Source organism: Lytechinus pictus, chromosome 18 (assembly GCF_037042905.1).
Source record: "Lytechinus pictus isolate F3 Inbred chromosome 18, Lp3.0, whole genome shotgun sequence".
Lineage (NCBI taxonomy): Eukaryota > Metazoa > Echinodermata > Echinoidea > Temnopleuroida > Toxopneustidae > Lytechinus > Lytechinus pictus.
Window position 1 is genome coordinate 14,054,728 of NC_087262.1, and position 22,986 is coordinate 14,077,713.

At 39.3% G+C, this 22,986-nt stretch overlaps 1 protein-coding gene across 1 annotated transcript; it reads right to left on the reverse strand.

Annotated features, from left to right (window-relative positions):
• Positions 1-15,685: 15,685 nt before the first annotated feature.
• On the reverse strand, positions 15,686-16,891 carry LOC129281460 (growth hormone secretagogue receptor type 1-like). Its single transcript, XM_054917395.2, has one exon. The coding sequence runs from the start codon at positions 16,889-16,891 to the stop codon at positions 15,686-15,688; it is 1,206 nt and encodes a 401-aa protein (XP_054773370.2).
• Positions 16,892-22,986: the final 6,095 nt, after the last annotated feature.

The window sequence follows — 22,986 nt, forward strand, 5'->3', positions numbered from 1 at the left end:
GTTCCAGTTAGGATTTCCAGTTGCCCAACTGGTTCCAGTTGGGATTTCCAGTTACTCAACTGGTTCCAGTAAGAAATCATTTCCAATTGGAAGTCATTTCCAGTTACCCAACTGGTTCCAGTTAGGATTTCCAGTTGCCCAACTGGTTCCAGTTGGGATTTCCAGTTACTCAACTGGTTCCAGTTAGAAATCATTCCCAATTGGAAGTCATTTCCAGTTACCCAACTGGTTCCAGTTAGGATTTCCAGTTGCCCAACTGGTTTCAATTGGTTTCAACTGGAAATTGTTAAATTCCAGTTAAAACCAATTGAAACCAGTTGAAACCAATTGAAACCAGTTGGAAATCCAACTGGTTTCAATTGGATTTTGGTCCTGGGTTGTTGCTCACTTTTTATTTGATGGTCACTTTTTATTTGATGCTCACTTTTCATTTGATGCTCACTTTTCATTTGATGCTCACTTTTTATTTGATGGTCGCTTTTTATTTGATGGTCACTTTTTATTTGATGGTCACTTTTAATTTGATGGTCACTTTTTTGTTGGTCACTTTTTATTTGATGGTCACTTTTTATTTGTTGGTCACTTTTTATTTGATGGTCACTTTTTATTTGATGGTTACTTTATATTTGATGCTCATTTAAGTTGATGGTTTCGGCATTCCATACATGGTCGCTTTATATTTGATGGTCGCTTTTCATTTGATCGTCGCTTTTATTTGATCGGCACTTTTCATTTGGTCGTCGCTTTTCATTTGATCATCACTTTTTACAGTACGTGCGCATAAACGTGTCGCAGTGAGCATGCACTGAGCAAATCCTCATGTACGTACGTATAGCTAGCGCGCTCTTTTTGCTTCCGAGAATTGAAGTGCAGACCTGTGCATATATATGAATCTATTGATCGTGAAAAAATAAATCTGGAAAATGGAGGGTATACTTAATAGTTTAGGGATGCCTCAATCAGTTATTAACAACTTTCAACGGGAAGGGGTAAGTTGAAGTTAGAATTTACTTAGATCTAGACCTACGCTTTAGATCTAACTTTGTTTGTCTATTTTGTTGGTGTGAAACGGTACTATAGGCCTTGGCCTAGGCCCTACTCCCTCACAACATTGTCACTGGGGCGTTGCACTGGGGCCTATGCTCTAGTATAGACCGGCTAGGCTAGGGCCCTATCTATAAGTGTCACTAGGCCTAGTCACTAATAAGCCTAGACCAACCTGACTCCATTGTTGAGAACTGTGCTAGTAACTTAGTATTAGAGCCAGAGGCTACACACGAAACCCATGCAAATGCAGAAAAAATACAGTTAGTGTTCAGTTCTTAAATATTTTCAGATCTCTAGACCCTAATAATATTAATTTTAGCTGATGATTGGCATTGCCCATTTTGCAAATGCAGCGCGGCGGGGGCAGAGGGAGGGGGTAACACTAACGAGTAACGTTGAGTCTTATCCATTGTAGTTATACACTCAAGCCTAGCGCCTATAACATACAGTTCAATTGTTACTGTTAACCCCCTACCCTCTACTCCTGCCCCCGTTGTGTTGAAGAAAACCTTTTTTTTTTTTTTTTTTTTTTTTTGCTATAGGCTATTCATATTTATATATATATATATATATAAACAAGGCCATAGATATGAATAACAACAAACCGAGTCGCCCTTTTCCAAAACTCCCAACCCCCCTCCCCCCAGAAAATTTGTTGCGTCTATTATTGGGCTTATTTTCTTTTTACCCAAAATTAAGGGGGGGGGGCTGCGTGCGCAACCTCCCAACCCCCTTGGCGACGGTCATGCAGTTGACCCACAGAAATTTAGAAAATTTATATTTTTCTTGCAAAAATGCATAAAATTTACAAAAAATTGTGCAACAAATCCTTCAAGTTCTGCTCGATTGCTTCGCTCCCTCACTTTCGAATAGGGTCTATTTTTGAAAATTGCAAGAGTTTTTAACAATGATGGGATGAGGATGTTTTAAACACTCTATCAAAAGTAGGTTCAATTTTGCACCTTTACCAATGTCACACCTGGAACACATTTAATGATGCAAATTTGCACCTTTCAGAAAAATAGGTGCAATTAAGCTGTACCTTTTAAGGTGATTTCTTTTCTGAAAGGTGCAAAATTGACACTTTGAAGGTGTTCTCAGTGTGACATTTTCTTCACAAATTATGTGCATTTGACAAACTCCATAAATTTTTCCATCAGTGGTCATTTGTAATTGTGAATTTCAGTCAAAGTTATGATATGCTGAGATCGTTAAGCATGATCTCTTTGACGGCAAAGGCGAGGAATGGCTGGCTTTAACGCCACACATTGTCATAAAGTCACGTGACCGCACATGCCTCCTTTATTTCGAGGGGTGGAGCTTAGCAAGCGTTAGAGCTGCGAATAATGACTTTTTTCTCTCAATATAGAGAATTTCAGAAAATTTGGGTGGAATCTAATGTGAGGTATTTTGATGTTTTAAGATCCTATGTTATTTGGGTTGCAGGAACCCTTTGCCTCGGGAAAGATCGACACCGGGGAGGTGGGGGTGGGGGGGGGGGTGCACTCACAGATAGCATGCGTACACAAGCGCTTCCATGGGTTTTGAAAATACCCCCTAAACAGGTTTTACGCTTCGATGAAATAACACACCTAAACAAAGATTTCTGGCGCGGCTTTTCATGATATCAAGCTCCGAAACAGCTTCAATACAAACTTTATCCCCTGAACATTTTCTGCAACTATCCTTCATTGAGTCATTGGCCGCGTCCACGGAAAAAGGGGTCTTTTGTCAATGAGGAATGCGTAACGCGCGTTACGCGTTTATAGTTCCAAAGACGCTGAATTTCAACAAAAAGGGGTGCATTGATGGTTAGCTGAACGCATTTAGGGGGTAAATTCTCCATCTTGGCGCTCCTAAGTGTATGGCTGTCTTGAATTTTGGCCAATGACTCAATGAAGGATAGTTACAGAAAATGTTCAGGGGATAAAGTTTGTATTGAAGCTGTTTCGGAGCTTGATATCATGAAAAGCCGCGCCAGAAATCTTTGTTTAGGTGTGTTATTTCATCGAAGCGTAAAACCTGTTTAGGGGGTATTTTCAAAACCCATGGAAGCGCTTGTGTACGCATGCTATCTGTCAAGGCCCTATATAAACAAGGTTGCGACACCGGAAGTTGCCGTCATTTTCTCATGGAGCTTTCGAATAGTTCCAAACTCACCAAAGTTTGTGTACAAAGTCAATGGGGGAGATTTTTCGACAGCAAATTTCAGGTAATTAAAATTGTTGTTGAGAAAAAGAAAATGATAGTTTTTAACGGTAATTTTATGTGCTTCATTTCTATATGATTGGTTTGCAATAATTTTGACTTTCAACATGCTTTTTTACTAATTTTTAATAGTTCCAAGGCGTAAACATGACAGTAAAGATACGGTATGGGACTGGCAACCCGGGTGGCAACCGTAGCCGGCAGTGCGGCTGGCTCAGTAGGCCGATATGCGCTGTGACTGACTGATTGAGTTTCGACGGGTTGGGCGTCCGGACACATGAGTATTTCCTTTCGATTTTGAAAAGTTTACAAGCAATGTCTTTGATTTTTTTAGCACAGAATGGAAGAAAATATAATGAAGAACAAATAATGATGGTGATAAGCATTATTCAAGCTATATTTTTTGCTTTATTTTCCTTAGAAATGAGATAAAAATAAAAAAACAAGTGAGATAAAAAAAAAACAGCAAGCCTAGACTTCTACATAGGATGGGGGTCGGGTGTCCGGACACTTTATATTTTTGAAGCCTTCTTTTTTGTCTTTGGATATACTATAAATATGAATTTAATAATTGTAATCATCTTCTATTTTGTTCTCTGTAATATATTCCCTAACATTTTGTACTAAAAATTGATGAAACTTTGCTTGTAAATTTTTCCAGACGACTTTCTAAAATTGACCGTCCGGACACACAACAACTGGGTATTCATTTTTCAGTGGCCAGACACCCAACCCCTCATCAATGTTTTCACAGATCTAAAACAAATTTCCTGAAAATGAATCCCGAATTTTCTGAAATTCATTGACAATTCCTGGAATTTTCAATTATGATTTTCAATGAAAATACATGTAATAATTAATACAGTGAGCTTAAATTTGGTACAAGAAGTGACCAAAATCAAGAAATTTAAGATTTTTTGTTCATCATGTCCTCTTGAAAAAATAGGAACAAAATAAGGAAATAACAAGCACAGAAAATTATAAGCTCCAATGATGGAGCCTACGTCTGGATCCGGAGGAAGATCTAATGTTAGATCTAAATCTTTATAAAATATTACATGAATATTTTAAAGATGCTACGGTTAATTGTTTAATTGTAATCATTGGCGGATCCAGGATTTTTCTGAGGAAAAAATTAACACACAAAAAGAAAATGGTCTTCACTTTCAAGGGGGGGGGGCACACTTCTGCATTTCTACATTACAATTTTTAACTTTGCTTCTCAAGTGGTCTGGGGGCCAGGGGGGGCACAAGCTGGTTTTGCCACCCCTCCCCCTTGCAATTTTTGGATTTCCTGAATTTCCTGGAATTTTTTCATTTCTGGAACCTTTCCTGGAAAAAGTAAAAATTTCTTGAATTTTTGGAAGAGTGGAAGCACCCCATCCACTTGCACTCTGCAACCACCCTGTCTGTCTTGAGTCAATGCAACATACATGTACAATGCACACTCAAAAAGTCTTTAAAATATCACTTTTTTTACATTAAAAAAACTCAGATCCATTCAGTAATTTGTTTTCATTCTAGACTTCTTTTTTTATTCACCAGAACGCTCAAAAACTTTTAATTTTTAGCATATTTTTGTGAGGCCTTCTGAGATTGATGCAGATCTTCATCCCCACAGACTCTCTTTTTAATCTCTTTTTTATTAGAAAAACTTATAATTTCAAGAATTTAATTTAGTTTTGTGCCAAGGCATTTTTTATGATGATGAATTCACTGTATAGTCAAAATTGACTGTTCCAAAATATCAATCAAGTATTCATCCAGTCTAGATCAATAGAAAATCAACAATCTTGTTCACCACACAGGTTACTAACTGCGGACAAGGACAGGTTATCACAACCTTGTGATAAAAGTGGTGTTAGACTACATGTAGTTTAGGACTGCATTTTTTTAAAAGTGGTGTTAGACCACATGGATGTTATCACAACCTTGTAATATTGGATAAGTGCCCCCACCGTACCACTAGTTGCATGTCCGGACAGGTTGGGTATATAGACCGAAAATTTCTTCCACTAGGCCAAGTAATTTGAAATGGTTTGGAATTAAAATCAATTCTTTGTAGTTTTTCAAAGAAACTTTAAAGGCCTAATTTAGCATACATGTATATGTAGACCTCTACTCTGTTGATATGTATGGTGTGATAACTAAGTAATTACGAAAGCCAATGATAATACATGCTTAGTTGACAAGATAATCATCGATGCACCAAACTTATCTAAGTTAGATCTAAATGTAGATTTTTTTTCAATTTGATTGTGGAAAATAAAATAGGCCCTACATGTAATTGCTGCCGATTGATCTGTTTTGGATGACAGGAACTACTGGATAAGCCTGTAAGCTGTGTAGGTATGATTGTTTGATTTCCATCATGATTGTAATAAGATGTGATTATATTAATTACATACATGTAGGGCTACATTGTGCAGTCAATCTTTCTTATTTCCTTGAAATGTTCTCCTTTAAATCTTTCATCATGTATCATTCTCCTGTCTTCTGACCGCATTTTGTGCAATGTTGGATGAGTTCGACTCTCATGAAGTTCCAAATTTAAATTAAGAACTTTCATTGGTGGCAACAGCATAAAATGAGGGTCAAGCTCTCACTCTCTACCTCTTGTTTATTTTATTTCATATTTAATAATAATAATAAGCATTAATTTATATAGCGCAGCTTTTATATGGATATATTCAGCTGCGCTTGTTCAGAGCTCTTTTTACTTATGTCTACACAGCATATTTTCTTAACTAAAGAGATATGTTTTTAATTTTGATTTGAAGATAGTCAAGGATGGAGAGCTTCTTATATCAATTGGCAGGCTATTCCATAGTTTGGGGGCAGCAAGTGCAAATGCACGATCACCAAGTGTGACTTTTGTTTTGTGAAATGGGATCTGAAACAATAATTTATCTGTGGAACTTCGCAGGCTTCGACTGTATGATTGGGTTTTAAGTTTGAGTAATTCTGTAATGTAATGTGGGGCTTGACCGATTAATGACTTATATACAATTAACAGAATTTTGAATGAAATTCTTTGACGTACAGGCAACCAGTGGAGTTCTCTCAGAAGAGGTGTAGTGGAACTGAACTTTGGAACACGATAGATAAGTCTTGCACATGAATTTTGGACTCTTTGTAACTTAGAAATGAGACTATCAGGCATTCCAAACAACAAACCATTGCAGTAATCAAGCTTACTTGTAATCAGAGCATGTGCCACCAGTTTGATGCTTTCTTGATCAAAGTATTTGCGAATGCGCCGAAGGTTATAGAGGAGATAATATGTTGATTTGCATACATTCGTGACCTGGGTTTCCATATTGAGGTTTGTATCAAAATAAACTCCTAAATTCCTTGCAGTATCAGATGGTTTGACATTGGATACTCCAATTTTTATACAGTTGCTATTAATTTTAGAGATCTGCTGTGAGGTGCCGATGAGCAAAAATTCACTTTTGCTATCATTTAATTTCAGATTATTGTTGAGCATCCAGCTACGAATGAAACAGATACATTGTTCCAGCCTTGAAACACTTGTGTCTGCAGAGGTAGAAGATGGCCTAAAAGATATATACAATTGTGTGTCATCAGCATAAACAATGACAAGAAACTTCAGGAAAATTATTCTGAGTGCTATTAATAAGGCTACTTGTGTATAATGCAAAAAGCAATGGACCGAGTCGTGAGCCCTGGGGCACGCCAAAAGGTACTGGGAAAGAATCTGAGACAGTACCATCAATAACAACTTTTTGGTGCCGATCAGACAAGTATGACTTGATCCAGTTGAGAGCAACACCATTGATACCGAAACAGTTATTTAGTGTACATGTAACGATAATGCGTTAATTTAGATAGTTGTAAAGAGGTTGTTTTATTAAGCAAATGTATTTTAATGCCAATATGAACTTTATATGGCATTGGATGGGTGAGGAGGTGCCATGGCCGCATTAGTTTAGTCTGCAGGCAATGACCTAATGAAACTTGTTCTAAGTGTGGCTCCACGGAAGGACTGGCACATACAAAACTTGCTGTCTGAGCAAGAGGGCTTTCAGTACACAAGGCACGAGTAGGACGACAAGAACACACTTGTCGAAACGTCAAGATTTGGTGGTCCTTTTCAGGACCAACATTTGCCCAAGAAAGATACATGATGACCACGAAACCTACTACACTATCTCAGATGTTTTTTGCTACACTATTCTTTATCGCCATGGAAACTTCCAGAACAACATCTTAGATGGTACAGAGATTGAAGATTTTTGGTCTAGAAAATGTGCAAAGTATTGGCAGTGCAGAAATGAAAGTAATATTTAAAAAAAAGGAAGCTACATGCAAACCAACTGGATTACTAAACTCATTTGTCTATGTACTGACACCATGAAAGCATTTAGGGTTATCATCGACTTGGTGGTCAATGATGTTCGAATATGCCTCGTGAGAATTGAACTCACCCAGTACACAACAAAGAGTTTTTAGCCAAATTGGTACTAGGCTAGACAGGAATAACCATTTCTGGGGATTTATTTAACAATTTCTGACACTTTACTAAGTGAGAGAAGCCAACGCAGTTCAGCAAAACAACCAAATACAGATACTAAAGCTTTTGGTCTAGTACTGTACTAGGCCTACTTGGGTATTTCACTTTCCTTCGGAATAGTTTTACATCACGGTGGCAACTATAAGGATAACCCTGGCCTGTATCATATATGAAAATAAAATAAAGCATGTTGATCTCGAGAGCTCTGAGGTACATGTATGTAAGGCATTGAAGTGGTATAAAATACAAACACCATGGTATGTTTTTACAGTGCATAAAGCAGGCCTGGCATAAAGGGTAGGAATATTAAGAACGCTATGAAAAATTCTGTAGTGATAGGAATATAAGGGGAAACAAGCACTAGCCTTTTTCTGGTGACAACTGACAAGACCACTTATCAAATGTAAAATTTTATGATATACATGTAAGTAACCTGGCGTTATCCTCATTTAGTAAACCTTGTGCTGTGTGGTAATTCAAATGAATAAATATTTAATTACTTTCTTTTTTATGTTCTTTTGATCTAAAGTGGATAAAGCACTTCACTATTTGGTAAAGTCCTGGTTGTAAATTCATTTTATGCATTGGCCCCCAAATAAATTGAATTCTGTTAAGGTTAGTGGAATTGAATATCTGCATTCTGCACAACACTTATCTCACTTGCCATCAATTAATAGGCAATACATGTTTCATCTTCAAAATCTAAATTCACAATTTTGATTCAAATTGTCAAAGTTGATTTTAATATTGAATGAACGTAATTCCCGATTAAGGATACCAATAATCTTTCTTAGAACATGTTTGCATACATGATACATTTTTTGCCTGTTGTGTAGTACATTTTGTCATGTTTATTTTAACTCACTGCATGGTAGTATTAATTCTAGTAACAATTGCTTTTCTTTTATGTTAATAGGGCCACATGGAAAACCACCAAGTTGATGATATGTGCCGCCCTGTGGCCTATTTAAATATCAGAAATAAAAAATAAATAATTAAGGGCCCACTCAGTCAAACTTAAAGGTAAATGCTAGTTTTGGTAACGATACCAAAATGAGTTCGTACAGAATCCAATAAAATGACCACCAAACATGCCAAAGTGTCTGTTTGTATAAATAAAACGCATGTGCCAAAGGATTCTGGAAGAAATTGTGTAATTGCTGAGAAATCAGCAAATAAGCACAGGATTCGGGTAGAGCGTCGGGCCCGACGCTCAAAGCAATAATTATACACTGTCCCACGTGCGCTTATCTGTGTTGGTGAACTTCAGTGTGAACATTTTTCAGCGTAGATTTCAAGATTTCACAAAGTTCAGTTTATGTAACTGTACCAGATCTAGATCTTCGATGTCGATATACTGACAATTAAGCCTTGTTTTACAGACTTTCTCATGAAAGCAGTGTTAACTGCAACTACTGGAATTTCTCTTTAACGTTAAACTAAAGACAAGCAAAAGATATGCCCAATCCCAAAGTACATTCATGTTTTTGAGTGGTCAGCTCTGGACTCTGCACTGGTAAAAAAAATCAAATTCAGCTAAATTTACAACGGCACAAAATCTACAATAAGAATTTAGGATATGAAGCTAGGGACTAGTAAATATAGTAATTTATGGCACCACATGACATACCGGTACATCTCACCTCAGCTCTCGCTCTCCAAACGACCGGTGGGGGACCAGCAGAACCTTACATCCAGCCCGACAGTTCCGGGGAAAATTAGTGCAGCGTCCCGCTCGCTACAGCAGCAGTGAGCATTTACGGCGTGCGATGAACTCGGTTGCCATTTTTCAAATCAACGATATTTCACGTATTTTGTTATAAGATCGTACAAATTTGATAAATTTAGGTGGCCGCAAATATATTAATATAAATGTGCAGCGTTAAAATGAATTTCTAACGTCAATTTCCGATATAATTATAAACAAGTGGAATGCCTCTGGCCGTCTCACCTGCATCACGCGATTCAATATAGCAGCAGTGCTGATTTTGAAAACTACTATAACTCGCACAAGATGTTCAGTGATACTTGGTTACTCTTACAGTATTTCCACGTTTTATGAACTAGACCAATACACTTATAGAGATATGATGGCAATTCAACAAATACCCCCAACGTGGCCAAAGTTCTTTGACCTTACATGACCTTTGACCTTGATCATGTGACCTGAAACTCGCACAGGATGTTCAGTGATACTTGATTACTATTATGTCCAAGTTTTATGAACTAGACCAACACACTTTCAAATTTATGGCTGTAATTCAACAAATACCCCAATTTGGCCAAAGTTCATTGACCCTAAATGACCTTTGACCTTGATCATGTGACCTGAAACTTGCACAGGATGTTCAGTAATACTTGATTACTATTATGTCCAAGTTTCATGAATCAGATCCATAAACTTTCAAAGTTATGGTAATTCAACAGATACCCCCAATCCGGCCAAAGTTCATTGACCCTAAATGACCTTTGACCTTGGTCATGTGACGTGAAACTCATGCAGGATGTTCAGTGATACTTGATTAACCTTATGTATAAGTTTCATGAACTAGGTCCATATATTTTCTAAGTTATGATGACATTTCAAAAACTTAACCTTAGGTTAAGATTTTGATGTTGATTCCCCCAACATGGTCTAAGTTCATTGACCCTAAATGACCTTTGACCTTGGTCATGTGACATGAAACTCAGGCAGGATGTTCAGTAATACTTGATTAACCTTATGGCCAAGTTTCATGTACTAGGTCCATATACTTTCTAAGTTATGCTGTCATTTCAAAAACTTAACCTCAGGTTAAGATTTGGTGTTGACGCCGCCGCCGCCGTCGCCGCCGCCGTCGCCGTCGGAAAAGCGGCGCCTATAGTCTCACTCTGCTATGCAGGTGAGACAAAAATGATTCAACATTTTGCACGCATTTCCAATGGTAGCAGTCGACAAAAAGGCCCGGTTGGAACTATTCGGATCCTTCAAATTTGACCTTTGACCCCTGTTGTCGCAACCTTGTTTATATAGGGCCTTGCTATCTGTGAGTGCACCCCCCCCCCACCCCCACCTCCCCGGTGTCGATCTTTCCCGAGGCAAAGGGTTCCTGCAACCCAAATAACATAGGATCTTAAAACATCAAAATACCTCACATTAGATTCCACCCAAATTTTCTGAAATTCTCTATATTGAGAGAAAAAAGTCATTATTCGCAGCTCTAACGCTTGCTAAGCTCCACCCCTCGAAATAAAGGAGGCATGTGCGGTCACGTGACTTTATGACAATGTGTGGCGTTAAAGCCAGCCATTCCTCGCCTTTGCCGTCAAAGAGATCATGCTTAAAGGAGAATGAAACTCTTGGAGCAAGTTAGCCTTTGTGAAAGCAGAAAAATCAAAGAATAAGATCAACAAAACTTTGAGTAAAATAGGACTAGCAATAAAAGAGTTATGAGCATTTGAATGTCGAGATCACTAATGCTATGGAGATCCTCCCATTGGCAATGCGACCAAGATCTGTGATGTCACACACGTACAACTCTCCCATTTGGACACTGAAAATATACCCCAAAACATCTCTTTTTGCTCATTCTAATCATATGACAAATGATTCATCAATGATATAATGTTGTGAAACCTCTGTACTTGTCATCTCATAAAGAGAACACCTCACCTTGTGATAGACTCTATAAAAGTGAGAATATAAGTGAAATAAGTACTAAAGTAATGAGGGAGTTGTACGTGTGTGATATCACAGATCTTGGTCGCATTGCCGTTAGGAGGATCTACATGGCACTAGTGATCTCAATATTCGAATGCTCATAACTTTCTTATTATTCATTCAATCTTCCTCAAACTTTCAACAATATGTTTCTTTGATTTTTCTCTTTGATATGGATTCAGCTGGTTTCAAGGGTTTCATTCTCCTTTAACGATCTCAGCATATCATAACTTTGACTGAAATTCACAATTACAAATGACCACTGATGGAAAAATTTATGGAGTTTGTCAAATGCACATAATTTGTGAAGAAAATGTCACACTGAGAACACCTTCAAAGTGTCAATTTTGCACCTAATTTGCACCTTTCAGAAAAGAAATCACCTTAAAAGGTACAGCTTAATTGCACCTATTTTTCTGAAAGGTGCAAATTTGCATCATTAAATGTGTTCCAGGTGTGACATTGGTAAAGGTGCAAAATTGAACCTACTTTTGATAGAGTGTTTAAAACATCCTCATCCCATCATTGTTAAAAACTCTTGCAATTTTCAAAAATAGACCCTATTCGAAAGTGAGGGAGCGAAGCAATCGAGCAGAACTTGAAGGATTTGTTGCACAATTTTTTGTAAATTTTATGCATTTTTGCAAGAAAAATATAAATTTTCTAAATTTCTGTGGGTCAACTGCATGACCGTCGCCAAGGGGGTGGGGAGGTTGCGCACGCAGCCCCCCCCCCTTAATTTTGGGTAAAAAGAAAATAAGCCCAATAATAGACGCAACAAATTTTCTGGGGGGAGGGGGGTTGGGAGTTTTGGAAAAGGGCGACTCGGTTTGTTGTTATTCATATCTATGGCCTTGTTTATATATATATATATAAATATGAATAGCCTATAGCAAAAAAAAAAAAAAAAAAAAAAAAAAGGTTTTCTTCAACACAACGGGGGCAGGAGGAGTAGAGGGTAGGGGGTTAACAGTAACAATTGAACTGTATGTTATAGGCGCTAGGCTTGAGTGTATAACTACAAAAGTACAATGGATAAGACTCAACGTTACTCGTTGTTAGTGTTACCCCCCTCCCTCTGCCCCCGCCGCGCTGCATTTGCAAAATGGGCAATGCCAATCATCAGCTAAAATTAATATTATTAGGGTCTAACGACATGAGTAACGTTAGACTCTTAGAGATCTGAAAATATTTAAGAACTGAACACTAACTGTTTTTTTTCTGCATTTGCATGGGTTTCGTGTGTAGCCTCTGGCTCTAACACTAAGTTACTAGCACAGTTCTCAACAATGGAGTCAGGTTGGTCTAGGCTTATTAGTGACTAGGCCTAGTGACACTTATAGCATATAGATAGGGCCCTAGCCTAGCCGGTCTATACTAGAGCATAGGCCCCAGTGTAACGCCCCAGTGACAATGTTGTGAGGGAGTAGGGCCTAGGCCAAGGCCTATACCGTTTCACACCAACAAAATAGACAAACAAAGTTAGATCTAAAGCGTAGGTCTAGATCTAAGTAAATTCTAACTTCAACTTACCCCTTCCCGTTGAAAGTTGTTAATAACTGATTGAGGCATCCCTAAACTATAAAGTATACCCTCCATTTTCCAGATTTATTTTTTCACGATCAATAGATTCATATATGCGCCTGCACTTCAATTCTCGGAAGCAAAAAGAGCACGCTAGCTATACGTACGTGAGGATTTGCTCAGTGCATGCTCACTGCGACACGTTTATGCGCACGTACTGTAAAAAGTGATGATCAAATGAAAAGCGACGACCAAATGAAAAGTGCCGATCAAATAAAAAGCGACGATCAAATGAAAAGCGACCATCAAATATAAAGCGACCATGTATGGAATGCCGAAACCATCAACTTAAATTGTGATGATCAAATGAAAAGCGACGATCAAAAGAAAAGTGACCATCAAAGAAGAAGTGACGATCAAATAAAAAGTAACCATCAAATAAAAAGTGATCATCAAATTTAAAGTAGCCATCAAATAAAAAATAACCATCAAATAAAAAGCGACCATCAAATAAAAAGTGACCATCAAATTAAAAGTGACCATCAAATAAAAAGTGAGCAACAAAAAAGCGACCATCAAATTAAAAGTGACCATCAAATAAAAACTGAGCATCAAATTAAAAATGACCATCAAATAAAAAGTGACCATCAAATTTAAAGTGACCATCAAATAAAAAGTGACCATTAAATAAAAAGCGACCATCAAATTAAAAGTGACCATCAAATAAGAATTGATGATCAAATTAAAAGTGACCATCAAATTAAAAGTGACCATCAAATAAGTGATCATCAAATGAAAGGTGCCCATCAAATTAAAAGCGACCATCAAATGAAAAGTGACCATCAAATGAAAAGTGACCATCAAATAAAAAGTGACCATCAAATAAAAAGTGACCATCAAATTAAGTGATCAAATAAAAAGTGACCATCAAACAAAAAGTGACCATCAAATGAAAAGCGATAAAAAAATTGAAAGTGACCATCATCAAATCTAAAGTGGCCATCATCAGTTCAAAAGTGGCCACTATCGAATCAAAAGCAACCATCATCAAATCAGAAGCAGCCATCATCAAATCAAAAGTGGCCACTATCGAATCAAAAGCAGCCATCATCAAATCAAAAGCAGCCATCATCGAATCAAAAGCAGCCGCCATCAAGTCAAAAGTGGCCGTCATGAAGTCAAAAGTAACCGTCATCAAATAAAAAGCAAGTAAAAAGTGGCCGTCATCAAGTCAAAAGTAACCGTCATCAAATAAAAAGTGGCTGCCATCAACTTACAGGTGTCCTTTTGGCGCGCACATCAGGAACGCCGAAAGGACAACATTGATTTGATGTTAGAAACTGATTTGATGATGGCTGGTACAGAGGGATATGATGCTGAAAATTGATATGATGATGGCCACTTTTGATTTACTGATGGCTGCACTTGATTTGATGATGGCTGGTACGGAGGTCCATCAAATCAAAAGTGACAGTGATCAAATTTTAGCCTTTCCGCGTTCCATACAAAACTACTTTCTTGCTCGGTCTAGCTCCCTCGCATGTAAAGAAACAATTTGGGGGAGGATTATTTTCCCCCCCCCTTCCACTATACTAGTCTATTTGTTTGAAAGGTTGGGGTTATAACAGTCATTCTCAATTACTTTTGTTGAAGCTTCACATTTCTTGTTGAGAATCTGTACTGCTCCACTAGCGCTAACGAGTGAAATATTGCTAAGGGGCCCCTTGTGGGCTCGAGGAGGCGGAGCCCCTCGAAGCTTTGGAATATGAGGCTTTTTAAATGGCCAAGAAGGGATCTAATTAATATCAATGCAAGAAACACAAATGCAAACAAACTACACAATTTATCATTTTTCAAATGATAAGTGACTTTTCACAACATACCAGTGATACCGCTAGTTCACGAGGGCATGCACACATCAGAGCAGGCAATACATTGCAGCATTTCTCATTCACAACCTTGGATTTTAAATAATCGGCTTCGGAAACAAAGTTTCTGATTTTCAATATGTCTGAAACTCATTACTTCTGTGAAAATTATTTGATGGTTTAAACGTACCCGACTTACTTTTCGTGATGCCACACTGGTATGCAAATTAAGAACTTTATTTTATATCTGTATACATGTCACCACATTTTCCGATATGATTTGCTTGGCCAGGAGTCCAAGTTGTTGATTAAAAGCATGGCTTGTCAAGTATAAGAGTGTTAAATCATGAGTTTGTTGTCATCATTTCTTATTGCTGCATCTGAGCAATTCCATCAATTTTCAATTCATAATCTGATAATGCGAAATTACTAGCCGTAGAAATAGTTAAAAACGTGATAGATATCCGACGGGGCTATCAGATCACTTGTGACCATACAGATAGATCATAGAGATTTGTATACCTCTATCGTGATGCACATACTATTGACAGTCGCACGTGAATCCATACACCAAGCATATAAAAACCATAATGTTAAAAAATAAAAATAAAATCAATAAAGACTTAAGTTATAAACTATAATTGACTTGTTTTTCCATTTGTGTTAAATTATCACCAAACATCAGTTCTACATAAATATTTTTCCCCATTTTTTTTCATACCAGCTCCCACGCGCCACTCCGCAAGGCTCGGTAAACCGGGTGCACCACAAGTGGCGCGTGCGCCGCTATTTGAGAATAACTTATAGTCCCCTACTTGAATGAAATGTTAGCAGGACCGTTTTTGTCGAGACGCCTTCACCAGTCTGCACATCGGTCAGGGCGGTTGGCGCATCACTGTCGTTGCTTCTCTTTTCCTGCTCGAAGATGCCGGTGAGCGGTCGCCTCTGCCTACTGAACAAAGCCCACACTGCTTCTCGAAACTCCTTGAACCTGATGGCGTAGATGATCGGGTTGGCGCAGGAGTTGAAGAATGAGAGCATGAAGATGAGGGTCCATGCTGGACTCTGGCTGAAGCTTGGTGGGATGATTCTGAAGAAGAAGAGAAAGACGGCCACTTGAGACGGTCCCCAGCAGATTATATAGGTGATAATAACGATCAGCATCAAGTTGAGAACACGCCGCCGGGCGACATCGTGGAAGGATGTATCGGTTTTCCCACGGAACATGCGGGCATGTCGATAGAGATGCCTGGCTATGAGGCTCTGTGTCACCAACATCGTCACCGTTGGGATGAAAAGACGGAGACAGAAGAGGTACAAGGAGAGAACGATCTGATTGGTTCGGCCAGCAGGCTTGTAAAAGCAGATCCCCAATGTGCCCCGGTTGTCCACGCTGCGGACAGTGGTGGTAAAGACGCGAGGCACAGAGGTAAGGATGGCGAAGAACCAGATGATGACTATGGAGGTAGCCACGCGTCCACGTGTCAGGAAACGGTTGAAATAGATTGGATGACCGATGGCGATGTAACGTTCACATGATATGGCGACTAGGAGATAGATAGACGCAGTGACGCAGATATCCTTAGGGATTTTCGGATCTTGTATCATGCAATACATTTCACCCAGCCAGTTCAAAGGAACTCTAGCCGCTTTTGGGACAGGGAGGATGAAGATGGATGTTAGAAAATCCGCTGTGGCAAGTCCGCCGACCAAAGTATCGGTCGAACGTCGCTTCGCCCTTCTTTGGAAAAGCACCAACATGACAACTCCGTTGCCTATGATTCCGACAATAGCGGTGATCGTTTGAAGAATGAGATACCAGGACCAGGTAATAGGTCTGGTTGACCACGGCCCAAGCTCCAATTGAGGAATGCCCATTCCATTTCTTATAGTACTTGATTCTGTACTTTCCTGGTACTCATAAAGCATTGTTGTCAGCGTTAAAATGCCTTCAGATTCACCCGGTCCAGGAGTTTTTGCATAATCCGATACATTCAGAGTTTCCATGATAGATAAATTCTTTTCGAGAGATATTAGTAATTTCTTCTGGTTTAACTCCCTACGAAAGTTGATCGGTATCTGATCGGGAGTATTGCGCACGAAATGTTTTTATTCAGACGATTATGTTTCCCCTTTTTGTGCGTTCTCGCCAATGAAATGCGATTACACTATGACGACATTCTCCTGCGTCAGTCTGTAGTCTGCAAACACAGACCTTGTTGAAACTTTTAATCAACAAGTGGGTCTTCGGCTCTTAGCTCAAATAAAACCTCTTTTTGTTTTAATTTCGAGGGTCCTGTTCTGACTACAAGTCATTGGCCGGGGTTTCAGGCTACATATTCAAACTACTTTCTTCGAGTGAAGGGTTTCCACAGTAAACAAGTCAGTATATTTCCTATTGCAAATATCGTCGTTTCTTCCAGATACTGCTATAGTGGAGATATTATAACTTGCATTCTTTGCTGTTTTCCAGTTTTTCTACGATCTATACGTAATCAAATCTGATTAAGTGTATCTATGTCATTCACGACACACGCCCCATCCATTATCCAGATAAAACTGGCACCATCATAATGTTGGCTTGAGAAACTTAGATGTATCAAGGCACCCAGTCTGATTTACAGAAGAAGTGGGGTGTTTTCTTCATGTTCTTTCAATGAAGTCAATGATTGCCTGCGAGATATCACGTGAATAAAAGGCAATTTCAGTGATGAAATTTCTTCGTTGGAGACACTGGGGTATTTTGATGGGGGTGCAAGGCGCCACATTTTGTTCTAAATATCAAATGTCAGGGTAAACAGAGAAGTTCCTTCAGAAGAATCTAGAGCACATTTGTAATCTTACTGCACAATAAATTTGCATTGCTTAAAATTAGAAAGAATTGCATGGTATACGGGATTGAAACCAAATTTCCTGTAATGAAACTTAATTGTTTTTCCTTTATAAAATAGACCTCTTCAGTTAAAGTGCAGAAAAAAAATCCTGTTGTATCAATTTACATCATGATTCTGTCATTTCCACAGATTTTATTCCCTCAATCGCATTATACCCACAGGCCTCCAACTTCATTGCACTCCCGGTCTCGGTACGCTCACACCTGAACTTCGCAAACGATGGAACCAGACCTTACATGGAGCTTCAGTTCGATTAATTAACATCCTCTCTGAACAGTGTATTGCTTCTCTTGATTCTTTTTCAGCTGACATCAGTAGCCTGGAAGACGAACTACGTTCTTGCTGTACCCAAACCCAATGGCTTCAGTATAATGATGAAATTGAATCTGATCTCTCTAAACACAGGTCTCTCCTCACTGAACGCAGGAACAAGAAAATAGGCAACCTCACAAAGAAGCGACAACGGTCAAACAGATTTAGACGACATACCAACAACAATGATGTATCACCCCATTTGGTTGTTAATCTCTCATCCTCCCCTCTCTCCCAAGCAGAAACCTCTCTTCTCTCTAAAGGTCTCAAGTTTTGCCCAACGCCACCAGAAGTTGAACAGATAGCTCTCAGCCAAGACCTCTCTACATTCTATCGCAGGATACGTCTCAAAGAGTTCTTTTTAGATGCACCCCCTTCTGATCCCGAGCCCTTCTACAAGAAAAGCACATGGATTCCACCTAAGAATAGAGTTCCTTCCCTTGAAACTTACATCCAAGCTGTCTCATCCCAAGTTCGCTCCACAGATACCCTCGACGCCAGAGCACATGACAACCTTCCTCGAGAAGAACGCCAGGCTCTCTCATCACTCAAAAACAGGTCCGACATCATCATCAAGCCTGCAGACAAAGGATCAGCCGTCGTTGTTATGGACCGCCAGCAGTACATCGATGAAGCCATGAAACATCTCAATAATCGATCTCACTATGCACTCCTCAATTCTGACCCTACTTGTAATTTCTCCCTACAGATCCAATCGACACTGAATGACATGAAAGGACACGAGCATCTCTCTGAGAAGGCCCACAAATTTCTCTCCCCTACTAATGCTAAACCTGCCCGCTTCTATCTCCTCCCGAAGATCCACAAACCTGGCAACCCCGGTCGACCCATCCTCTCAGGAAATGGTTCCTCAACAGAGAACATCTCCCTTTTTGTTGATTACCACATTAAGCCCCTTGTCTCACGTGCACCCTCTTACATCCACGACACTCCAGACTTTCTCAGGAAACTAAATGACATCAAGGACCAGATACCCGAGACTGCGATCATCGGCACTTTCGATGTTTCTTCACTGTACACCAGCATTCCCCACGACGAAGGTATCCAAGCATCATGTGAAGCCTTGGCCGCCAGTGGCCATTCCAGTCCCCCCATATCCGATATCAAATCTCTGATGTCTCATGTACTAACAAAAAACAACTTCACATTCATGGGCAAGCACTACCTACAGATATTCGGTACAGCAATGGGCACCCGGATGGCTCCTTCATTCGCCTGTCTCTTCATGACGAAGCTGGAACAGCAGATGTTAGATTCAGCCCCCTGTCGCCCATGGATTTGGTGGCGTTACATAGACGACATTTTCTTCATCTGGACCAGGGATGAAGACAGCCTCCATACATTCATTGACCACATCAATTCCTTCCACAGGACCATCAAATTCACTTCTGATTTCTCCCAACAGGAAACCCACTTCCTTGATGTTACAGTCCAGAAAAAGTATAATGGTATCACCACTACCCTATACTCTAAACCCACAGATACCCACCAGTACCTCCACTCATCCAGCTGCCACCCCCGTCACTGCAAAACCGGCATCGCTTACAGTCAAGCCCTCAGACTTCGCCGTATCTGCTCCGAGGACCCTGATTTTTCCTTTCATGCCAGGAATTTGCAGAAACATCTCTGTGCCAGGGGCCACGGGGCCAGGGCAGTCCAACTGGCAATTAACAAAGTTCGTTCTCTCCCCAGATCTGAAGTTCTCAAACCAAAAAGTGACAAGGAGACCACCGACAGAATACCGCTTGTGACCACCTTCCATCCCAATCTACCCCCTCTCCGCAAAATCCTGTTTGATAACCACCACATTTTACACACTTCTGATCGTCTCCAACAGGCCGTTCCCGATACTCCCCTTCTAGCATACCGACGCCCACCGAATCTCAGGGACCTCATTGTTCGTGCTGAAGTGCCCTCCCTCACTAACCATTCTTCTCCCATACAGCATGGCACCTTCAAATGCACCAGCAACAGGTGCATCATATGTGAAACACACCTTCACGAGGGCGATACTTTCACCAGCAACTCTACCAGCCTGTCTCACCAAATCAAGGGCAACATCACATGCACTACCACTAATGTTGTATATCTCATCACTTGCAGAGTTTGTAGGGTACAATACATAGGGGAAACCAAGACCACACTCAAGAAACGATTCTACGGGCACAGATCCACCGTCAACACAGCAAAGCTGGACACTCCAGTTGGCCGCCATTTTAACCTCCCCAACCACTCCATCACTGACATGATGCTACAGGGCATCGAATCTTTAGGGACCCGTCCTGACTCAGTCCGTACTAGCAGGGAGAAGCTCTGGATGAGACGACTTCGCACCACCCAACCTCATGGCCTGAACATCCAAGAGGGGAACGACTGATTTTTTCTTTCCTATCCACTTTCAATTTATATATACATATAATTTTTCCCCTCAGCTCTTTTGAATAGTTACATTATAGTTTCTTACTCTACTTTCCTCCCATATCTCATACAAGCTCAGCTCCAATTTTTCCTTCCTTATTCAGGCGATATAATAATTATTATATATATATATATTTGTTTTTTCTCCACTCACCTCTTTTAGATTTACCACATTTGCTTATTTACATGTATACTATGGTTTCTTCATAATACACCCCCTCTCTTCTATATTTGCTTTTACCTTTTTAGGCAATTTGCTTCCTCTTTTTCACATATACAGGTCCTTTTTTTTCTTCTTTTTTTTTCCTACTATATAGTCTTATGTTTTTTTCCCGTCACACCTAGCGGATTACAATATCAGTTACACCATATGTGTATTTATATATTTTTTCATATAGATTTCTTTTTTGGATATATTTATATACATATCACTTATAGATACATATTTACACTTACCTTCTTCTCTTAGTTTGTTTAATGCTTCATCATATATACTTATATGTCTTTTGCACATTATCAGTTGTTCCCCATTCTTTTTTTTTTTTTTCCCCCACTCTTATGCACCAGTTTATTAAGCCTTTCTTTGTAACCTGTTTGACCCACCTCTCACTAATCCCATTATCACTGTTTTGTTCCAGATCCTGTTTGATGTTGCCTGCCTCATTATTTTAATCCCTCTTGGCTTGAGGTCTTTTACTGGCCTTACTTACACTAACTTCCCTTTGTGTCTGCCTACTCCTTTTCTTTCATCCCCTTCACTAACCTGATTGGTCTTCTCTACTGACTAATGCCCCTTTTGTCTCCTTGTTTCTAGTGTTGCTGTAGCTTGTTTGTGGTCTATATTATGGTTGTTCCACTTTATATGTTTGTCATTTTGCCTCCGACGAAGATTCTGCTAGGATCGAAAGCTTAGGCCCCTTTTTGACTTTCTAATTTCTGTTATTTGTACAGTGTAATATAAAACGACATTTGAACATATTTGTCATTCTGTTCTGGCGTTTCTACGCACCTTACATGATACCCCAACCATTGAATCCTTGCTAGCCCGCGTAATGCACTTTCTCCACTCCCTCGGGGACATCCAAACAACAGTTTTCAAACGCAATTGCTGAGTGTACATCATATCGTACCGGGTACCCATTTAGCACCTGGGTGGGAAATGGTGTTGATGAGATCGTGGGATTCAAACGCACGGGACCGTCTGTTCAGCCGAAATACACGAGATATTAAAAGCTTGATCTAAACTGATGTGTACATTCATGAAGATCTCAACTCGCAAGAGTCATCGTCAACAAACTTAGTTTCCATGACAATGCTTAGAGAGTGTCTTGATGCTTGATACTGCTCAGAATCACGGTTTTCTACATCATAGATCTCTTTCACAAATCTCGCTAAGATTTACTCTTAACCATGCAGTGGCGTTTTTGGAAACCTGGGAAGCGTTTCATCAACATTTTTGTCTGACAAATTGTCAGATACAACTTCCATTGACTTTGATTGGCTGAAAAGCACTGTTACCATGGTGATTTTCGGATAAAACGTCCGACGAGTCCTTCCATGAAACGCTTCCCTGGTCATGAGGGGCCGCGGAACTGAACCCCCTTCACCTTTCTCCATAACATTTACAAAACATTTTTTTTTAAGAATCACAATCTGATTGTGATTTTGTACATGGTCATTCCCCCCCCCCCCACCCTCCACCTCCAAAACCATTCGGTTATCCCTGGATCGGACAATCATTTTCTGAGATTCTGGAGACTTTTAATCTCCCATTCCTTTCTTTCTCTTTTTTCGTAATTTCTTTTTAAATATCCTAGTTTTCTACTCAAGTTGTCATTTTGTTGAACTAGAATTTTTTGGTCTATACTTTTAAAAAAATATATATATATATTTTAAGTGGCCGCTTTTTGTCTGATAATCAGACTATAAAGTCTATTTACGTAGAAATTTGCTATGTATTTATTACTTATAGCGAGATGTACGAAACTAAGCATTCCATTGTAATCATTGGAAAAGGAAATAAACAAAACGAATTTTGTTTAATGACCCCCAATACACATATGCACACACACACACCCACACACCTTTATATCATTATTTGTTTATGTTACATGACTAGTGTACTATGCGATAGTTGTTTTATTCATCAATGACTTTGTTTAGGTCTATACTTTCTGAATTCGAGTTGATCATATTAGTATTGCAGTCACTGTACTCTTTCTGAATTGCATTTTTTAAAGAAAGTCGTGGTGAAATGAGCGGGTAACTTACACTCTTTATATCGATGCTAATCTTCAAAATGAGCCAAACGTATACTGACTTTGATAATTGCCTACATAATAATCCGAGCGCCCATAAATTACCGATGATATATTAAAGAATACATGTAAAGGGTATGACAAATATTATACAATTATTTGACGGTAATTATTCGCGTAACATTCATCGACATTGACG

Coding starts and splice junctions, on each gene's coding strand:
- LOC129281460 (XM_054917395.2), bottom strand. CDS start 16,891: ATGGAAACTCTGAATGTATCGGATTATGCAAAAACTCCTGGACCGGGT.